The sequence below is a fragment of the Biomphalaria glabrata genome, chromosome 15 (genome assembly GCF_947242115.1).
Source record: "Biomphalaria glabrata chromosome 15, xgBioGlab47.1, whole genome shotgun sequence".
In the NCBI taxonomy this organism is placed as follows: Eukaryota; Metazoa; Mollusca; class Gastropoda; family Planorbidae; genus Biomphalaria; species Biomphalaria glabrata.
In genome coordinates, this window is record NC_074725.1 from 3,829,700 (window position 1) to 3,851,715 (window position 22,016).

The following is a 22,016-nucleotide window of genomic DNA, read 5'->3' on the forward strand; positions in this document are numbered from 1 at the left end:
TGTTATAGTACTTGGATAAATCAATCAAACAACTGAACTAAAAATTTCAATAACCAGAAAGATAGCACATGTTGATTAATTTCTGGCTCAACACTTAGAGTTGTTCCAGATTTCCATGCTAAACCATGTCTTGTTGGAAGTGTCAAGTTTTTCTTAAGACTTGAGAATGTCTTCCAAGTTCACACACGTTGACAAATTGACTTTTAAGTTGCAGACATTCCTTTGGAAATGAAAATTATTATTTCCATGTCGAAGTCCTCTGCAGGATCACAGGAGATGATTTTGGCAAGATTTGAATTTGGACCATCATGGTCACAGTCCAAAGCATGTACCACAAAGCCATCCTAATGTTTACCTAATGATATTGTAAAAGTGCATTACAACTTGTCAACCTTGACCTTTTAAAGTTGGAACTTTATTCATCTGCCCTGTAAAAGTAAATTCAGGAAGGCGCAATATATAATACTTTATATTACAGTGGATTGGTAGGCTAAACTAGAATACATTTTGTTGACTTAGTTTACATTTTAAATATCTACCAATACATTCTTTAGAAACACTAACATTTCTATAGAGTTACCAATATAAAATGAAGAAATACCTTCAATAGAATTACAAATATATATCTACATCTATTTATTTATATTTTTCATTGCAATAGATCCCTAGGGTCTGAAAGGGAAACTTCACTTACTTTACTTTATATAGTGCATCTTTCATGCTTACAGCATACTCAATGCTATGGTCCAATTTCTTTTGTAGACCTGTTGGTGTGGGAAGGGGGTCTTGAAGCAGGTTTTTATGCTTCCTTTTAGTTGCTAAGCAAACACGACTCTGCTCAAGTTAGGATTCAAACTCGAACCTCCTTGTTTGGTAGCTAAGCTATTGCCAAGTGGTTTTGGCCTCTCAGCCACACATCCCACCATTTTGTAGAGATACAATATAATGAAGTAAAATACATCATAAGGAAATACAAATACTTTATAAAGAAAAACATTAGATTTCATTATATAGAAATACAAATACATTATATAGAAATACAAATACATCATATAGAAATACAAATACATTATATAGAAATACAAATACATTATATAGAAATACAAATACATTATATAGAAATACAAATACATTATATAGAAATACAAATACATCATATAGAAATACAAATACATTATATAGAAATACAAATACATCATATAGAAATACAAATACATCATATAGAAATACAAATACATCACATAGAAATACAAATACATTATATAGAAAGTAGAAACCCAGAGAGAGAAATACTAGATCTTCTATTATAATTTGTTCAACTGACATATCTAGTTTCTTTCTCTTGTCCATTCAGCTGCTGACCCTTACTGTATCATCCAATGTGAAGGCAAGAAAGTCACAACGTCCACATGTAAGAGTACTATCAACCCCGAGTGGGACATTTCAGCATTGTTTTACAGGTCCAGTCCACTGAAGAAACCACTGGTCATTCAGATCTGGAACAACAACCTGCTTCGGGATGAATTCATGGGCCAGCACGAGTTCAAATCGGTGGATGAGCTCCGTGAGCAGACGGTGGTTCTGAGCTTGTTTGGCAACAAAAAGAATGAGACAACTGTGGAAAAACCTGGCAAATTAACCATCACAATCACACAGCTGAAAGATCTGATGGCAGTGTAGACAAAGCAACATAGTAAACTAACATTCTCACTTTTGAAAGATCGAATGGCAGTTTATAGAAACTAACAATCTCACTGTTGAAAGATCGAATGGCAGTTTATAGAAACTAACAATCACATTAGTAAAAGATGTGATTGTTATGAACATAAAACATTGTTTACAAGCTTTGTCTCTAATTTGTTTCAATGAAATATTTGGTAGAGTTATGTTTATTCTTTCCTTACAGAGTACTGTCTCACATATTACATTCAGTGTCACAATAGTGAGACTAAGACAGATAGCGAGGTTTTTTCAAACAATTTCAATGTCTTTCCTTGATTAATGTAAGAAAATTTCTTCCAATTTTTATTCATTTCATTATTTTGCTACAGTTTATTTTACTTGGTAATTTCAGTCATGATATTTTTATTTTTTAGCATTGCGATAAAATTTCAGACACCTGTCAAGACTGTTTTGAAAAAAAGACAAAAAGTTTAATTTCTTTATTGTTTTGTTCACACATACGAATATTTTTAAACTGTACCAGTATAATGATTAATGAATTTTTTTTTTAATTCCTTGGTTATTAGGCCTTTGTTTCAAATTTTCAGTTTGTTATTAGAAACTTTCACTGTGATAATCTGTGTAGATGTTCTCTGTAACTCTTACTTTAATTTAGACTTGACTTGTTCAAATATTTTGTCTTATTGGAATAACATTTTTCTTAAAGATCTGTCGACAATTTTATTTCTATGTTTACTACAAAGTGAGTGGATTATTTGTTTTTATATTTTTTAACCTCCCAAGATGTGTGTGTGTGTGTAATGTGTACATTGTGGAACACTTCCACATCTTCCTCTCCTGCTGTTGAATTTTCAAAGTGAATTCAATGTTTGTGACCTATTGTTGTGATCTTGAGCTAACTCTTTTGATGAACTTTATTTGATTTAAAACTTAAAAACTGTAAACCCTTCTGTGTACAAACCTTTCCATTCTTTGTTTTTTTTACTTCATATTTATTTGATGTAAATCTATAATTTTTTTACCATAAAATATTTTAGAATATTTTTACTTAATATAATATTTACTTAAAGATTTCTTTTTATTGGTTCTGCCAAAATGAATTTTTGTGTGTGTGTCTAAAAAATTTTATGTATGTTTTCATTGACTTTTATTCTATTCCATTAATGGCCGCAACAGTCTGAAAGAAAACTTTTATACAATTTTTACCAAGATGGCTGCCTGGTCATGTGATATGCACTCTGGACTGTCATTCAGTGGTCTTGATTGTCTCGGTTTTTAACCCTGCCTGTTGCCTGTCACCCTTTGGGATGTTTGGGCTAGGATGTCATTATCTGAAGGAACACCAAAACATGTCAAACATGTTTTACACACATACTATTTTCTGTGGGTAGATGAATGAAATACATTATGTCTGTTCATTGCTTATTGAAATATCTTGTCATTCTAGTTCTACACTTTTTGATGAATGAATTCTTGTATATTTGAATGAAGCATTGTGGATGAGTTAAATCTCTATTTTTTAGCATTGTTTCTATTAGAACATTTTTTTAAGTCTGTAAATAATAGCTTTGGTGCTCCTTTTAATGTTTACATTTTATTATTATTTCATGTACCTTTTTTTAAGAATTTATGAATTTTGTTTTGTTTTTGTTGAATGATATATAATTTTTTTAATCATTTTCAGATCTGTAATGCTATTTACATGATACTTAATAACTCCCCCTTCAACCAAATAATGTTATTGTCAAGACTTGCATGTCAGGTTTGCAATATTGTTATAGCAAATAATCCCATTAAAAAGATAATGGATTCTTCTGCAATACTAGTTGTCCTAGATTTGTCTATAAACAAAGTAATACAACTTGTTCTTGTGTTAAGTGAAAGTCTTGGGGCTCAATGTTTTTGATTGGCTCGTGCTCAACACATGAAGCATTCCTCCATGCCCTTTTTTCTTTTCAATATCTTATCTTATCTTATATAATACAGACGTTACTTCAAAAAAGAAGATGATTACGTCCTACAATATCTGAGTGGTTTGGGATCGTTTGTTTTTTTCTCAGAACTATCGTCTACTCTTTTCTAGTCTTCATTGATTTTTTAAAGCACCTTGTTTTTGTTTTTTAAATTGTACTATTCACCTACACCAAAAAAAAAAGTTTTAAAAGGTAAATTTACTAATTTAACCTTTAACACCTCAATATTGTTTTAAAAAAGTGTTAGGTTATGTGATAACTGCTGAATGAACATATTTTGCATAAATATGGATTTAGATTTAACATAGTCATCATTCCTGTTCAATATTGATTTGGTTTAGCTAGCTGTTGATAAAATTGATCAATTTTTTTTTCTTCTTTGGTATGTAGTCATTAAAATATTCAAAACAAGTAAGAAAATTATAAAGTACAGTCAGTTTTACAGAGTCTACACTCTACTTATATATTAGTCTTAATCAGCATGCCTGATCAAAACTTTTATATTTTTTTATACAACTCATAATGTATTGCCAGTATATAAGTTTATTACTTTCTAACTTTTGAAGCAACATTTAAATATCCTGTATAATTACAACAAATACTATTTTTATAATGCTATACATATTTACACATATATTTAAGTTAATATTATAGAGCATATTTTGTTTGTTTAACTTCTAGTAGATTAATTCATTAATTTAAAATAATTCCAAGTGAACATCTACAAGTCAAATATAAAACTGTTTGTGGCTCACAGTTTTGCCAACTCAATTGTTATCTGAAGTTTGCTTGATATAATTCATATCAAAACATTGACGAGTGAAAGAAATAGTTGTCTAGGCCCTGGTCATCTGACTACAAATCTATTACATTCAAAAGACTAAAGCCAATATTTGTATTGAAGAGCTGTAATATATGTGTTGCTATTTCCTATCAGTTTGTGCCTTCAGGAGAATGTTATAGTAATGTATACTCTGAAAAGATTTGGCTTTGAACCCCTGGCTTATGGGATAGTCCTGTGCAATTTTCTTATCTTGAATGCTTTATTAACTTTTTTTCTTTATACTTATATGTCTCTGAAAAAAATCTAGATGAATTTAGTTGTGTGTGTTTTTTTCTGATAAATTCAAGTTTTTATTAAGTAAATTAAGTAAGTCAAGTTTTTCTGTTCAAAAATAAATAAAAATGTATTTTTAGTTTTTTTCTTCAATTTCAGCCTTTATACATTTTGTTAAAAATGATAACAGATTAGAAGATAAAGAGTTATGTTTGTAATTCAGACTGAAGACTGCTATTCAGCCTCTAAATGGGGAAAAGATTTGTACATTTTCTTCTATCAGGGTAACCATTGATGACAGGATTGTAGATATTTATTTCATTGTTTCTGCTTCGGAAATCCTTGTCATGACACACAAAGCTTATTTTTTATAAAACTTATTTACTGCTCACTTACATCATAATTCTTGCATTTTATGTTCAACTTTTATTGACTTGTGGAATAAATATTTATTGACACCTTAAAGATTGCTGTTTTTATGTAATTCTTCACTGGTGGTCCCTGTACTTCTATATGGTTGTGAAAGACATTGAAAGCTGAGGCTGAAAGAAGAATGCAAACCTTTGAGAGTAAATGTTACAGATAAATGCTGGGTATCAGGAAAAGAAGACAAATGAGTGTGTACTGTTACAAGCCAGCACTCTGACTGGAAAAGAGGTGGAACTCCTCAAAACAGTGAAGAGACAAAAGCTGAGCTGGTTTGGTCACATTGCAAGACATAACTCTTAAGTCATCTTTCAAGATATGGTTGAGGGAGCACGAAGAAAGGATCTTCCAAAGAGAAACTGAACAATGTAAAAGAATGGATCTGCCTTGATAGCTTGCAAGGTGTAGCTGCTGACTGGGAAAACTGGAGGGATTCTCAGGAGTGTAGATTTCCTTTTGGTCTCGAGTATCCTGCAGTCTTTGTAAGTGATCTCCAGCTGTCTCATGCCGAAGCTGCCTGCAACTAGGTTACTTGACCACCTTTCAGCTCACCACAAAAAAGACTGCCTTTGGCATATGTTTTCCACCCACCCCCCATAAGATACATGTCCTGCCATTAGTAACTGTCCCTCTATACTGTCCATACCAACATTCACAAGAACACTTGTTTGTAGTGGGGTCTTGCCACCATGTTTCATTATGCAAACATCTTTGGTGAAAGTATTCAAATAGTCTTAGATAATTACAAATTCAAGAAATACAAATGAAATTTGTTTTAAGCTTGAATTGGTGTGACACAACTTTGTTGTGCAGCAAACAAAGAAAGCTTTTGCTAAAAAGTAAAAAAAAATAGCAAACACATAACAACAATCAAAGCTTGTATAACACACACACACAAACAAACCAAAACAAATTTAAAATGTGTACATGATTTAATTACATTGAAAAAAAAAAGTTTTTTTTCATCTTTTGTACATAAGCCTCATTCATAAAACAAGTTAGTTCAAAATATAAACAATTTTTTTTCCCCAAATGTAATCATAGAAATAACCAGAGGAGTAACTCCTGTGTTAATACCAGTACATTCTAACATGGAGAGGTAACTCTTGTCAATGTAATCTCACAGAAGCAAAGAACTAAAAGAAGGAGAAAGGTGAAATAAAAAGATGACCATATTTAGAGAAGGATGCTCCGCCAAACTAAAGGTTAAAACAGACTTGACACTTTTGTTCTAGGTTTTAAAAGTTAAAAGAATGCCCCATCCTACAGAAAGTCATCCCTAATAAGGAATGTTGGAAATGACTACTACTTTCATTCAGTGAAACTCCAGCCACATAACATGAAGCTCCTCCATTGTTGATGAAAAGAATTCTATTACTGCAGATCTTTGCACCTAAGAAAAACCCATATGTCCTAGTATCATTCTCCCTTCTGAACTTTCCATCCAATATTTAAAACGATTTTAAAAAATTTATTTCAAGATTGATTACTTTGTGCTCCACTTGTGGAGCAGTATTTCCTTTTTTTTTTCTTTGAAGATGTTCATAGACAAATTGCATTCCTTAAAGGGAGATTTCAATACAAAGTGACTCTTTGAAAGGGCAATATCACCTAAAACAAAAAAAAAGCTACATAGTAATTAGAAATCCCATAAAAATTCATTAAGTTCACTTTCATTTCCTTCATTTCAAAATTAAAAATATTTTGAGATGATTCAAAGTTTCACTTCCTAGCACTGGTTGTGGTTTGAAGACAGGGAAAAATAAGGCAAGAAAGAGAGCAACAAGCCACTTGGCCAAACACACACGCAGAAAAAAGACCAGCTGAAAGTGGTCACATCTGAATCTGGTCAAACTTTACAATTCAAACTGCCAGCGCAGTCCTAGAAACTGTTTGTGTTATGTGTTGGCCAAAATGTCTTTAACGAAATTTAACAAGGAATTCTCAAAACTTCACTCTGACCTGGCCCAGAGTAGCAGCCATTAAAACATGCTTCAGTTTGACATGCAGGGAAGATGAAATTTTTCAAAATGACTAAACAAAAAAATGTCTCAAAGCAGATCCTGTGTATGTAGGCCAGTGGTCAATGCATGGAGAATGAATTGTCCTAAGTAGAGTCTATCAGATTTCAATCAAGGCTTGTCTTTGCTGTTCTGTCAACTGGGATACACACACTTGAAACACGTCTGGGTTGGACTGAAAACCAAGAAGAAAGAAAATGTAAACACACTGACTGACTGAAGAGTCTCAATTAATGAAACCAGTTTTTCTCGACCTTACCAACAAATAAATTATATTATATTATATATTTGGAGCACTTGAAGCATATTAGTGCCTTCTGAGTTGATTTGATAATTCGTATTGCTATACATCATTTGTAATTTCTTGCCCAGTGTTGTACATTTCTTCCTTGGACGCTTTTCATTGCCAGAATATAAAACTTATAATAATTTATAATATTATAATGGGGATTAAAACAAAAAGGGGATATTAATCAGGTCCAGAAGTGGGTTGAAGTCAGCATTTATTGGAATAAAAATGGAGAGACCAAATTCAAGGGGGAACGATTGACAAATAAAAAAAAAAAAAAAGAAAGATGGCCTTCATGAGATAATCATTCTCATCTTTAAAAAAAATGTCCACTATTTCTGCCACATCATGGCCTTTGACCATTAAATCCATGCAATATGAGCACAATATTGACATCTCATCTCAATAAACAATAAAATTACATACAAACCCCCACATTATAATGATATCTACTAATTTATATATATATTCATTCATTTCTAACAAATATGTAGACAGGATGAGGAACACTAAAACAACATGCCAAAAATATCTAAAAACATTCTAAATCAACATTTTTATAAATTATATAAAACAAGCAATGACTAGAAAATAATATTTAATTGGGGATGAAATGATCAAGGATGAAGTGACCGGGAATGAAGTGACCAAAGATGAAATGACCAGTCACCTACTGTCCCATTGACTGTGTACTAACCTGCACCTGCCGGACAATATTCACTAATCTCATGTACAATGGTGTATCCTCTTGGACCAACTCTCTGTGAAGAGTTTCAGCTACTATGCTAATAACTTGAGGTAAATTGGATGCATTCTCCCCCATTATGGCAGGATGATTTCTGAAAGAGATACATTTATAGTGAGGAAGAATCAAGCAACATGGAAAAGACTTTTACTGATCCAAATGAATCCAAGTGTAGTTTTAACACTCTTGAGTGTAATTTTATCAGCACAGCATCATTACAATTTTAAAATAACTTTGACCAAAAAAATTTTAATAATAATAAAAATAAAGACATTAACTTCGTCTTTTCCAAAAGGCAAAAAGTGATGCATGTAGAACCTATTTCATGTAAAGACATTTTCTAAGAACCAAAGAATAATACATAACAGTGTTTTGCATGAGTCACAGATGATTTCTTATTCATCTCGTTCTACCCAGTAGGTGCATAAATGTTGGCAGCAAGATCAATTCAATCAATTTTGTGCTTAAATAAGAAATGGGATGTGTGGCGGAAACCACTTGGCTACCTGTCAAAGGGTGAGTTCATATCAGAACTCAAGAAGAGTTGTGTTTGCTGAGCACCTAAAGGCAGCACAGAAACTTTCTCCCATATACCTCCCCACACACACAGAAGTTATAGCATGAAAGATGGGTATATTTAAGTCATTTGTAGTGGTTATCTATAAGTAATGCTAAAAACTGAAGTAGTTCTCTGTAAATGAAATCCCAAGACTAAGTGACCACTTACTTGTCTAATAAATCACAGAAGTAGGTGTACACATGGACTGCTTCCTCCTCATCAGTCAGGATTGGAAGCCAGGAAACCAGTCTGTACAAGAGCTCATCTACATTCACCTTCGACCCATTGTACTGACAGATTTTCACCACAGCTGAAATGGCATTGTCAGTTGCTGGCAAGTTTTCTACCTCTTTGGATTCAGCATGTTCAATCACACTAACCAGACGAGGGATGCTTTCTGGGGAAACATTTTAAAATGTTTATACCAGTGTCAAGACTTGAGTACAACTTTTCATACACTGGTGTCAGGATAAGTCACATCTCTACATCCTACATAAGCATCAAAAGTGTTATAATTACCAGCACAAACATCAGCATAAACATCTCCTCCAAACTGACCAATCACACCCAATCCATAGGACGCTGCTTGCCTTATCTCTGGTGTTTTATCTGTAATCGACTGAATCATTTGCTCCAAGAAAAACTCTCTATATTTGTGAGAAATCTGAAAAATGAAGCATAAAGGGAGATAAAATAGATCCTAACTTAAGAGCTTCAATCCCAACATCCTTTCACTTCAATCCCAACATCCTTTCACTTCAATCCCAACATCCTTTTACTTCAATCTCCCAACATCCTTTCACTTCAATCCCAACATCCTTTCACTTCAATCCCAACATCCTTTTACTTCAATCTCCCAACATCCTTTCACTTCAATCCCAACATCCTTTCACTTCAATCCCAACATCCTTTCACTTCAATCCCAACATCCTTTCACTTCAATCCCAACATCCTTTCACTTCAATCCCAACATCCTTTCACTTCAATCTCCCAACATCCTTTCACTTCAATCTCCCAACATCCTTTCACTTCAATTTCCCAACATCCTTTCACTTCAATCCCAACATCCTTTCACTTCAATCCCAACATCCTTTCACTTCAATTTCCCAACATCCTTTCACTTCAATTTCCCAACATCCTTTCACTTCAATCTCCCAACATCCTTTCACTTCAATCCCAACATCCTTTCACTTCAATCCCAACATCCTTTCACTTCAATCTCCCAACATCCTTTCACTTCAATCCCAACATCCTTTCACTTCAATCCCAACATCCTTTCACTTCAATCCCAACATCCTTTCACTTCAATCCCAACATCCTTTCACTTCAATCCCAACATCCTTTCACTGCCAGTCATGACAACTCTAGGATGAAACTAACTGAAACTCCATAGAGCCCAAGGGAGATAAAGGTAGTGTTGTAATCCACTTACTGGTCCAGTGTGTTCTATAACATCATCCCAAACGCACAAGGCCCATTGCCTGTCTGACCAAGGTCTCTCTGGAGACTGAAAAAAAAAAAAAGAATATTGTTCTAAGTGAACTGAACACAAACACAAAGTAATAGTTTATTGCTATTATATCTTATGTTACTTCAAAAAAGATGATCATGCCTTATGCATGTCCCTAGATCAATCTAGTCATACATGTTAATCAATGACTTAAACTCGGCCAAGCCGTTGCTTTTTGTAATTGTTCTAAGTGAACTGAAAATAAAGTGAAAATCAATGAAGCTTACCAACAGTTTGACAAAATAGGGCATAATCTGCTCATACACTGGCAAGAACGACTCCTTGTGGGTGCCAAAAAATGAATGTATGATGTCTGCAATTTTACTCAAAACATAAGCATCTTCATCATCCTGAAAGAATGCAAGTCAACTCTATTTCAACAAGGTTTTTCAAATTATTTTTCTAGATCAAAAAGTAAGAATTTCCAGAAGTAGCATTCAAAATTGACAAAATACACACCACTATGAGACAAAACACTGTAGGTTTAGACCAACAAAATATATTTATTTTAGCAATTTCTCCAACAAACTATGTGACTTGGATCTAGATCTGGACTAAAATCTCATTGGAGGTTGATTTATCTGAACTGTCATCCTAGATAAAAATTAAATGTGCAAGAAAATTGCAGAACAATAAGCTAAACATCAGAAATCTAGCAGAAAACTGACAGTTACCAAAGTCACTAACAGTAAAATACTTGATATTGGGGAATAAAAACAATTCAAAGTTCACTTTGAAATTTCAGTTTTTTTTTCTTCAGATCTTTGAAAAATGTAAGGCCTTTTCAAGGACCCTACAAACCCTGAATTAATAGCATTACTCAATAGAAGAGTGAGTCTAGACTCGTTTTCATAGAAAAAAATAATTATCACAAGCTATTACTATATTTAATTGTGACTTCTTTCAATAATTTGACCTCTCTATTGACTTCTACTTTCTAATTTTCTTATTTAACCTTAAAAAATTATATATCAATATTAATTAAGGAAGAAAGCCACTATTTATTTTAGTAATCGATTAGACTTAATATTTAATTTTTTAAATTAATTCAGTGTATTTTAAATTAGCAATGTCTGATATTAATTTTTTTAATTAATAAAGTCACAAAATGAACCAAGGTCAGACCTCATCCATCAAAGACTCCTCCACTATGTCATCATAATCTTCATCTTTCCTCTTATCTTGTCTCTCATTCTGCCTCACAAAGTGTTGCTTGAGGAGTTTGTCCAGCAAGGTGACCAGAGTGGACATGTCTTGATCATTCAAACAGCCTTTGCCCAGAGATTCTACACACTAAGAGATACAACAGAGAGAGATGCAGATCAATCATACTGAGCACAGGACAAGCTCAAACACATTCCACACATACATTTTTACTAAATAGAGAGAGAAACATCACTACAAAACAGTGGACCTACCTAACATCATACAAAGTAATAGGGAAAGAAATCCAGGTGGCTTGTATTGTTTATAATAATAGTTTGGATGAAGAAATCTTTTTCAATTTAGTAATTCATACTAATATGATTATTGTTGGACTTATTGAAATAAATATTGTTCCTCTGCTTTCAATGTTTTATTTTAAGAACCAACAAAAAATCAGCTAAACTCTATCACTGCAATAGTTCTATAACACTATGTATTAGTGATCCAGATAGTCCCTAGCTATTCCAGTTGAACCAAGCTATTTTAGTAAACTTGATAAGCAGCTATGTCGCTTGCAATAGCAATAATTATTTGTGTTTCTTCGTGACAGAGTGCAAGACAATTAAAAGCACTTACCACTAGAAATGTATCAAATAAGACTTACTTTGGCAAAGGATCCTAAATATTCTGGCAGGACAGACTGCTCAGGCTCTATCTCAATAGCTTTCAGCAAATGAGGACATATATAAGCCCACATGTTGGCGACATATTGCTCTCCTTGTATCTTTGCACAGTCTAACAGATAGGGCAAACTTTCTGTAGCAGCAATTCTGACAGCTGGCATCTCAAGTTAAAGTCAAATACATCACCTGATTCATTGTATCTTTAATGAGACACAAAAACTTGTAGCACACATTTGAAATGACACATACAAACAACTAGGCATAATTTTTTTTTTAAATCAAAAGTAATAAATTTGAATGCAATAAATAAAGACAAGTTTACACAATTAATGCCAAACATTAATTTTTGTCCAGACTGAATGTCCAAAGGATACTGTCATTAAAATAAAACTTCAGCAGCGGCACCATGATCTTGACTACCTCTTCAGAGTAAGCAGCAAAGCCTTCCTTCAGCTCACGGGCATAGCAGACCAACATCTGACAAGCAGTGGCTTTCTCTTCTAGGCCAGCTGTGCAGATGCCAAAGTTTTGCTGCACAAATAAGATGAGTAAATAGAGAGCGTGAATAACTTGGTGACCAGGAATGAGTCAATGATTGTCTAAGTGATCTCAAACAGCCAAACCTGGTTACATTCAATCAGACTACTTTTAGGAAGAGTTTCTTTTTATTATTACTACTCGACCCATGGCGTAGCATAAGCCGTTATTTTGTAGGGCCAGCCTTAGGCCCCTATGTGACCGCAGTGTGCCCCGCACTTTCAAACAACCCGCGCTAATTCTAGGTGTAAATTATTAAATTAAACCATTTTATAACTTATAACAAAATATATGAAAAAGTCATGGAAATATCCGGAAATTATTAAAATATTTTGAAAGCTCAAAAACAAAATTGCAGAAATAAGAGAGTGATCTTTCCTTTACTTCTTCTTCTCGTCCAAACTCTTGAGGGAAGAAGAGTATTATATATATAGATTGTGAACTAAACATCAAGCTAGTCCTAACTAAAGCTGATGTTGAGAGAGAGTCCAACTACTGACCTGATCTCCAAGAGTAACAAACTGCCAGTCGGAACTATTCTCCATGTCTTTCATATCTTCACCTGGACAACCAAAGGAGATGGAGAGCACTATTAGTGAGGTCTTATATAAATGGCACATAAACAAGGACTATATAAGGTTTCGTATAAACATATTTTCATTTTAGCTGCTCTATGAGTCTCATTTTAATAAACATACAAAAACCAGTGATGGGAACACCTTCCCCCCAGGCCTGTTGCGGCGACTTAAAAAAAAAAGATGTTGCTTAATTTTTTTAAATTATGTAGAATCATTTTATTTCATATTTTCTTTAATTAATGTTGTAATACATAATAATTACACTGTATATAAGCTTTATTGCACACATGCACACAAAATGCATGCAAGGCACTATTGTTTGTACATATTGATGAGAGGAGAAAGCTTTGTGCAGATGCTTTGTATCTGGGTCCAGGCAGTCTGAGCATTCTATAATAGATAACTGCTTTACTGTATTGTAACAAATTCTCTCTCGAACAGCTATAAAGAATAAATGTGTTAGAAAATCTAAACATGCTGAGTTTTGGAAATACTTCAAAAGTATGAGCTACACTTCTGTTTGTTTCACTGATTATTAAATTTTGTACAGGAGTAACTGTTTATTAACTCATTATCCATCTCCGTATTTATTTTTCCACATTCTGACAGAATTGTTCATTTTCAACATTTGTACATTCTACACTGTTATGATTAAACTTCAATAATATTTTTGTTTGTAATCAGAAAACGTTACTTTTGGTATAGTTTTACAGGAGAATGCATGCTCTTTTTATGTAACACAAGTTATGCTTTCTAAAAATCAAAAATTAATTTACTTTAATGGGTCTAATCAATGATGGTATTGTTAATTAGGATAGAAAGAGTTAAACTTTGCACATGAAGTTCACCTAAAATGCTTGAAAAGCAATTGAGAGAAAGCTGCTGAATCTCTTCTGAGTTCTTAAGCAAGACAAAGAAGAACAACCAGAAGAGGAGCAATGCTTAGAGGAAGAGAATGTTTAGCAATAAAACTGCAAATTGAGGCTTCCTAAATCCTTATGTGACTCTTTTCCATTCAGATACAAGTTGTTTATAAGAAGTGGATCTCTACCACGCTGGGCTTTTAAGGCATTAGTAATGATTAGCTAGAAATAGAAAAAAAACTTTAATATATATATTTCTCACAATAGATCTAGATAACTTAAATCTAATAACTTGGATCTACATCTCTAGTAACCCTAGATCCAATATATTATTATTAGATCTATATTCTATTAGACTTATACTCAGTTACTCACTATAGTCATGTAAAGTAGGCATACATCTATAAAACTCTATATTTATGGCCGGTAGCTCTAAAAGATCTAGATCTTATAATAGATCTAGATGTCTAAATCTAATCCCATTAGAACTCATGGAAGTCGACAGGCAGGGTTCAAATTAGAAAAATCTAGAGGCCATCGTAACAACAGAGCAAAAATTAATAGTGCATAGCGGCCGGGCATCATGATACTCTGATACTTTTCTGAACTTTTCAAAAGCTGGCAAGCAGCCAATGAAGTCGACGCTCTCGATCTATTCTAGACAATGTAGATCAAAAGTATTCAAATTAAAGTATTCAAATGAAAGAAACTAGATATCTTATCTTATCTAGAATATATCTATCTAGACTCTAGGCTGATTCAAACCACTGTAGTCTAGACAGAGATCTAGACTTATAAGACAACACGGTAACACTCGAGATTTAAAAAAAAAAAAAAGAACTTATAACTGTGTCAAAAGACAGGATGTGCGCATGTTCAAAACAAACTAAAAAATCTTATTTCACATTTTCCGAAAACGGAAAAATAATAAAATCTGATTTTTTTTTCATTAAAAAAAAAAACTGAAAAAAAAAAAAAGGAAAATTTTTGATTTATTTGCAGAAAATCGGATCAGAAGAATTTTTTTTTTTGATATGACTTTTTATCTACACAAAGAGTATTGGCAAGTGTATCTAATGCACAGATTTGATTCATTAGAAGTAACCAAAATAGATTAAAGTCCACATTGAATGGTGGACGAGACTTACTGTCTATCAGAGCTACTTCTGGCTTTAAAGATGCTGCCTTCAACACTGGGCCCATGACCAATGGAAGATATTGCTCAAATTCTTTTCCTAAGATCTTACACATCCTGGCCCAGGCAGAGATCATATAAGTAATCTAAAACAAACACATTTAGGATTTTAAAACAAAACTAAGACATAAACAGCTAGTACTAAGCAGGCAAATAATTACAAATGAAAATAAACTAGCTCATGGCTATTGAAACATTTTTCTTTGATGATACAAAATTAAATTATTATTTAAAATGATAGAAACTAGCAAACAATGTATACTAATGACAAGGGTGTACCTGAGGGTCGTCATCAGCAAGATCATCCTCCTCTGTCTGAGTCTTTAACAACAGCTGCATAACATCATTACAATCTTGCATGAACTTTTCTTTCCCTACAGCCAGTCCAATCAAACTGATACACTCTATAGTCTTGCCACGCAGCAGCCTGTGCTCTGAGCTTTGGATGTGTTGCATGATATACTTCAGACATGGCATAAACCTGAAACACAGCAGCAAATCAAGCTCAACAAATCTAGCACAGCTGGTCAACAGTTCACACATGATGCTACAAACAATGTCAAAAGACTAACCTATCATAGTACTGCAAAAACTTGTCTTGTGCAGTGTCCGCAACAGAGGCTAGTGTAGTTATGACTTGTTCTAAAACCAATTTATTGCCTTTATTTACATGCTGGGGAAAAAAATGTGACGTCAAAAACATCTAATGAAACAAATGCTCAAAAGTAAAGTGCAATACAGATTACATCTAATGGTCTATCAACTTCTGACAGCAGATACACATGTACATATTTAAAGTGATTTATTCACATACATTTGTTTGTACAAATCAAGCATGAACTAAGATATAATTCACACAAACAAAACTATACTGATCAATGATCAAGTAAATAAAATATCATGCCTAGTGTGTGTGACATTTTGTTGTTAAATCATGCAAGTGGTTGCTTTCAACGGGACAACATAGTGTACAGACCTCTCTAAACTTGTGTGGGACAACATAAGTGTACAGACCTCTCTAAACTTGTGTGGGACAACATAAGTGTACAGACCTCTCTAAACTTGTGTGGGACAACATAGGTGTACAGACCTCTCTAAACTTGTGTGGGACAACATAAGTGTACAGACCTCTCTAAACTTGTGTGGGACAACATAGGTGTACAGACCTCTCTAAACTTGTGTGGGACAACATAAGTGTACAGACCTCTCTAAACTTGTGTGGGACAACATAAGTGTACAGACCTCTCTAAACTTGTGTGGGACAAAATAAGTGTACAGACCTCTCTAAACTTGTGTGGACAACATAGGTGTACAGACTTCTCTAAACTTGTGTGGGACAACATAAGTGTACAGACCTCTCTAAACTTGTGTGGGACAACATAAGTGTACAGACCTCTCTAAACTTGTGTGGGACAACATAAGTGTACAGACCTCTCTAAACTTGTATGGACAACATAAGTGTACAGACCTCTCTAAACTTGTGTGGGACAACATAAGTGTACAGACCTCTCTAAACTTGTATGGGACAACATAGTGTACAGACCTCTCTAAACTTGTATGGGACAACATAAGTGTACAGACCTCTCTAAACTTGTGTGTCAGAACCTGCTCTAGTTTCAATATGATGACATCCAAGTACTGGACTAGTAAATGTTTGGGACACTCTTCACTGAAGTTGACCAGTGCTGCTGCACCATGGGCCTGGACACGAGGGTTGGCCTCATCATCCAGAATGCCAACCAAGGCAGGGACAATCTGCATAAAATCAACTTATTATTATCATTTCATTGCTTTATTTTTATGCCAGGCTAATTAATTTAATTACTCGAAATAAACACGAGCAAAAAAATAAATGTAGCTCTGATTTTACTAGCAAACATTTTTACAAATGAATGCCTTTTCTAGATAAGAAAACAGAAAACCTAAGCAAAGCTGGGTAAAATTATTGCTAGTGAAATAAAATCAAGAGTTTAAAAATACAAGAAAGAAAGCCCATTATTATTTAGAATAAACAGCTTCTCTGATCTAGAAGCATCAAAACTTTGCATGGCCTCAGTCACATGTATGACATATTTTGCCAAGTTAGTCCTTTGGTTCACACAAAAAAAAAATTATTTATGTTTTAACATACCAGTATTTAGCACACTATATTTGTAAACCTTCTCACTCTATTTTTGTATCCCAATTCAATTTGTAAAATCCCTTATGTAATTTTATTTGTAACCTTTTGTTTAATTTATTGAGTACAAACTGTTGAATTGTTCTGTGATATGCTATATGCACAAATGTAAAACTTTATAATTATTATTAGCATAGTCAACCTTATGTTCTAATGAATTGTACCAGCACCATTCACCATGTGAAGTACCTCTACTATAAGCAAAATGACTGTAAAGTTAAGGACAAATAACTCTCCACTAACCTTGTTGTGAAACTTCTTCTGACAGTTGGGCCCAAAATCTGTACACAATTGTCCTAGAGCATTGCAGGCAGCATAACGAACTCTTGGGTGCTGCAATAAAATAGGAATTAAGTTTAGACTAAGTTTCCAGATATACCCAGAAAAACTTCTGAAGCTTAGCCTAGGGCATGAACATACTCCATTCACTTTCAGACAGAGTTAAATGTAGTTATGTGGACACTGTGCAATGAGAGAACTAATCAATGGTAATTACTCACAGGATCAACAGCAAAAGGTAACACAGCATCCACAATGTTGTTGAGCATCTGTTCCATGTGAGTGTGACAGCCTTCCCCACAAGCAGACACAGCCATCAGACCAGCATATCTATACTGCCAATCAGCTAAACAAAAAAATACAAAGGAATATTCTATACTTCTTTAGAGCGCAGGTTCTTATATAGTTTCCCTATGCTTAACATCCAAAATGTCTTTTTCAATTAGTTTTTTTAGTAAGGTGCTTCAAGTTTCTCTGATGTTCTAGATGTTAGTACCATGGGATAATGCAACTCAAGACAATCATTGTATGTGTGGGTATTGTACAGTTTAACAGGGCCTGCTCTGAAAGCTTCAGTATAAACAGCGGAGTCAAACAAGAATTGCGTCATGGCCCCAACCCTCTTTGGAATCCTATTTTCACTGCTAATCCACAACGCGTTTGATAAATCCACCGAAGGCATCTATCTCTGTTACGTGCGCATCTTAGTGTAAATGTGAAATGGTGCGAATGCGTGTTGAAAGGAGAAGAAGAACCAAAATGGAGGAATATGAACAAGAAAGTGTTTTCAGTATTAATAAAGATTAAAGTATTTATAAACTGTGATTTGTCGTTTTCATGTCTAAAGAGTCTCATCCAATATGAAGACGTAACAAGTGGCGCCCAACGCAAAGGTAAAACCCACGTATCCCTCTATACACAGTGGATCTCCTGTCAACAGACAGTAGAGATAGTAAAGTCTAGATCTAGAGACAGGAGAACATTCGATTCGATATTATTAGTAATCGACTATGGCGGACAAGGCTGAGGTAGCAGCGTTGAAGGAAGAGGGAAGGTTGTTGGAGCTTGAAGGGGCAGAACTAAGAAAATACGTACAAGAAAGGTTGATGGAGAGGGAGAGATTAGCGATGGAAAGGGAAAAAGAAAAGGAGAGATTAGCGATGGAAAGAGAAAAAGAAAAGGAGAGATTAGATAAGGAGGACAAAAGAGAAAGAGAAAAAGAAAAGATTAGATAAGGAAGACAAAAGAGAAAGAGAAAAGGATAAGGAGATAGTAGCAATTGAAAGGGAAAGAAAAATGAATTAGTTGCCATTGAAAGAGAAAGATTAGCGTTTGAAAAAGAGACAGCAGAGAAAAAGTTAAAAACAGACCAAGGAAAAGAGGATGATAAAAGAAAGAGGGACTCTACAGGGAATAAACTGGCAAAATATAAAGGTTTGATATTCAACGAAGACAAAATGGACATAGACATTTTTTTGAAGAAGTTCGAGATAGAAATGAGAGAACTGGAGTACCCTGAAGACAAATGGACATTCTTATTGTCGAGATCATTTACAGCGGAGGTGCCTTCAAAAATATGTATGAACCAGGGTAACTACAGCATTGTGAAAGAACAACTACTTCGAACTTTCGGGAAAACAGAAGCTTTCTATCGCCAACAGTTTGTTAATTGTGAGATAGAACCAGAGGATGATCTGCAGACCTTCTTGGACAAAATGAGCAGCCATTTCGATAACTGGATAGAAACCGCTGAGGTAGAAAAAACCTTTGACAGTCTTAAGACATTTCTCATGCTGGACAAAGTGATGTACGAGTGTCAGGAGGAATTAAAAATATTTCTGTTGGAGAGGAAACCGAAATCCATAGAAGACATAGTAAGACTGATAAGGGCTTATAAAGTGGCACATCCTGAGAAGAAATTATCTAGAGGCAGTGATATAGAAGAAATAGTTGCCTTTAACAGAACGTGTGAGACACAAAATAACTCTCACAGAACAAGGGAGACACAGGATAGACAGTATAGAAGTGGTACATATGAAAGACAAAATGATAGCCGCAACGGAAGATATCAAGGAAACAGACAGGAAAGAAAGGACTGGGAGAAAGGTAGAATAGAGCAAGGCTTATCATTGTCATCTGATACTGGAACATTGGAGATTTTTCAGACATTCGTAGGGAACAAGGCAGCCAAGACCATCAGGGATACAGGGAGCACTATTATTGGAGTGAATAAGAATTTAGTGGAAGACCATGAATATACAGGCGAATCTAGGAAGTGTGTTATGTTTAATGGGAATATTGTACAATTACCGATTGCTAAAGTTAGTATAGACACACCGTATTTTAAGGGGACAGTGGAAGCTTGTGTTGTAGATCAGGGTGAGATAGATTTAATTATTGGAAATATTCATGGGGTTCAGTAAGGGAGATTGAGAATTGGAAGAAATATTATGGGATAAAGTCTACGCGAGGTAGAAATAGGGATGTGGAAGAAGACATAAGATATCATACATCAGATGACATGGGTAGCAGAGAGCACGAGAAGAAAGAATTAACAGATAAGGTAGAAAGCAATGCAATAGGAATGGGTCCAAATCAAAGTAAAGTAAGGCAATCAGTGGTACAGAGAAAGCGATTTAAACCCACATATAGACGTACAAGTCCATACATCTTATGCTTTGATTGTGGGAGAAGGGGGCATATTAGAAGACAGTGTCAACAGTTAATTAGAATTAAGGATTCAAGGTACAATAGTGAAGAGGCGTATACGAGAAAAGAGAGGGATATTAGCAGCCTAGAAAACAGTACAGCTAGAACATTCGGTAGTAGGATCACAATGGGACATCATTGCAAAGGAGAGAAGCGGAAAGGATGGCATGTCAATAATGTTAGAATTATATAGATATGATTAGAAAAGGTAGGAATGATGGACACTAATTATTGTTCTATTCTACAATGAATAAATATATGTGTAATGAATTGAAAATTGTTGTTACAATATGCATGGAGCAAGATAGACTTTGTTTGTTAACTATTTGATTGCGACAGGAATGATGGTGTTTTGTACAGACATAAAATTATGAGTGGGGAGTTGTATTAATAGAAATATGATTACTTATAGATACATGTTAAAGTGTTGGAATAGTATTGGTATTAACATGACATTGTGTTTGATTTTGTTTAGTTATTACATTATGGTTTTATATGTTACCGATTTTTTAAAACTTGGAATAGCCTGATAATATATTCAGTGATTTGTATTTTGGACATTCGATGTGCATCGAACTTGTTAAACAGGGGGGGTGTTACGTGCGCATCTTAGTGTAAATGTGAAATGGTGCGAATGCGTGTTGAAAGGAGAAGAAGAACCAAAATGGAGGAATATGAACAAGAAAGTGTTTTCAGTATTAATAAAGATTAAAGTATTTATAAACTGTGATTTGTCGTTTTCATGTCTAAAGAGTCTCATCCAATATGAAGACGTAACAAGCTCCATTCCAGATTTGATGGCAAACTCATAAATATTACCAGACTGAGGGCCAAAACTAAAATCAGAACCACTCTCGTAAGAAATATGCTATTCTTGGATGGCGCAGCGGTAGTAGCTCACTCACAAGAGGAACTTCAGTCACTAATGTCCCACTTCTTTCAGGCCTGTAAAGAATATGGCTTAACAATTAGCACGAAGAAAACAAATGTTATGGGACCACCTGCTAAAGCACCACACTCCATCCTCATAGATGAGAACAAGCTGGATCCCGTAAATGAAATCTGCTATTTTGGATCCACAATTCAAGATGACCTGTCTCTAGAAGAGATTTAAAAAAACACAAAGGGGAAGACTGCCTTGACCTTCGCTAGACTTAGGTCAAGAGTTTGGGAAAACCAGGAACTCACTAGTGACCAAAATGGAAGTCTACAAGGCATGTGTTCTGAGTACGCCACTGCATGGCAGTGAATCGTGGACCACCTACGCAAAGCAAGATAGAAAACTAAACTCATTCTTCTTCTTCTTTTTTCTTCTTCATCGTTCTCATTGTTATGTTGGAGTGTTCATATGACTAGACCAATACATGAGATGAACTGCGCAGTGGTTTCCAAATCAGGGAGCTCTCCATATAGTTTTCTTTCTATTGGGGTGATTTGGGGCCAATGTCTTATACGGGCCTCTTGGTAGAGAGAGCAGTTTTGGAGGACGTGGTCTGCATTTTCTGGTGATACTTAAACTCATTCAATTTGCGATGTCTCTGAAGGATCTTGAAAATCACATGGAAAGAGTGTGCAATACTGATA

The 22,016-nt window shown here is 34.4% G+C and overlaps 2 protein-coding genes across 3 annotated transcripts in view; one reads left to right on the forward strand and one right to left on the reverse strand.

Moving 5' to 3' along the window:
- Positions 1–5,178, forward strand: part of LOC106061000 (calpain-5-like) — a 25,391-nt gene extending 20,213 nt beyond the window's left edge. For both annotated transcript variants that reach the window (XM_056011810.1, XM_056011809.1), the window contains exon 12: positions 1,355–5,178. In XM_056011810.1, coding sequence (XP_055867785.1) covers positions 1,355–1,680 — 326 coding nt within the window. In that variant the 3' untranslated portion in view covers positions 1,681–5,178. The remainder of the gene's footprint in view (positions 1–1,354) is intronic.
- LOC106062842 (importin-5-like) overlaps positions 4,920–22,016 on the reverse strand; it is a 23,097-nt gene continuing 6,000 nt past the window's right edge. Inside the window, exons 11-26 of the mRNA XM_056011808.1 lie at positions 17,945–18,069; positions 17,688–17,777; positions 16,847–17,020; positions 15,838–15,938; positions 15,545–15,746; positions 15,219–15,351; positions 13,130–13,191; positions 12,467–12,623; positions 12,074–12,246; positions 11,389–11,556; positions 10,491–10,613; positions 10,186–10,260; positions 9,273–9,417; positions 8,922–9,150; positions 8,147–8,288; positions 4,920–7,335 (exon numbers count right to left, since the gene is read on the reverse strand). Of these exons, the coding sequence (XP_055867783.1) occupies positions 7,261–7,335; positions 8,147–8,288; positions 8,922–9,150; positions 9,273–9,417; positions 10,186–10,260; positions 10,491–10,613; positions 11,389–11,556; positions 12,074–12,246; positions 12,467–12,623; positions 13,130–13,191; positions 15,219–15,351; positions 15,545–15,746; positions 15,838–15,938; positions 16,847–17,020; positions 17,688–17,777; positions 17,945–18,069 (2,174 nt within the window). The 3' untranslated portion in view covers positions 4,920–7,260. The remainder of the gene's footprint in view (positions 7,336–8,146; positions 8,289–8,921; positions 9,151–9,272; positions 9,418–10,185; positions 10,261–10,490; positions 10,614–11,388; positions 11,557–12,073; positions 12,247–12,466; positions 12,624–13,129; positions 13,192–15,218; positions 15,352–15,544; positions 15,747–15,837; positions 15,939–16,846; positions 17,021–17,687; positions 17,778–17,944; positions 18,070–22,016) is intronic.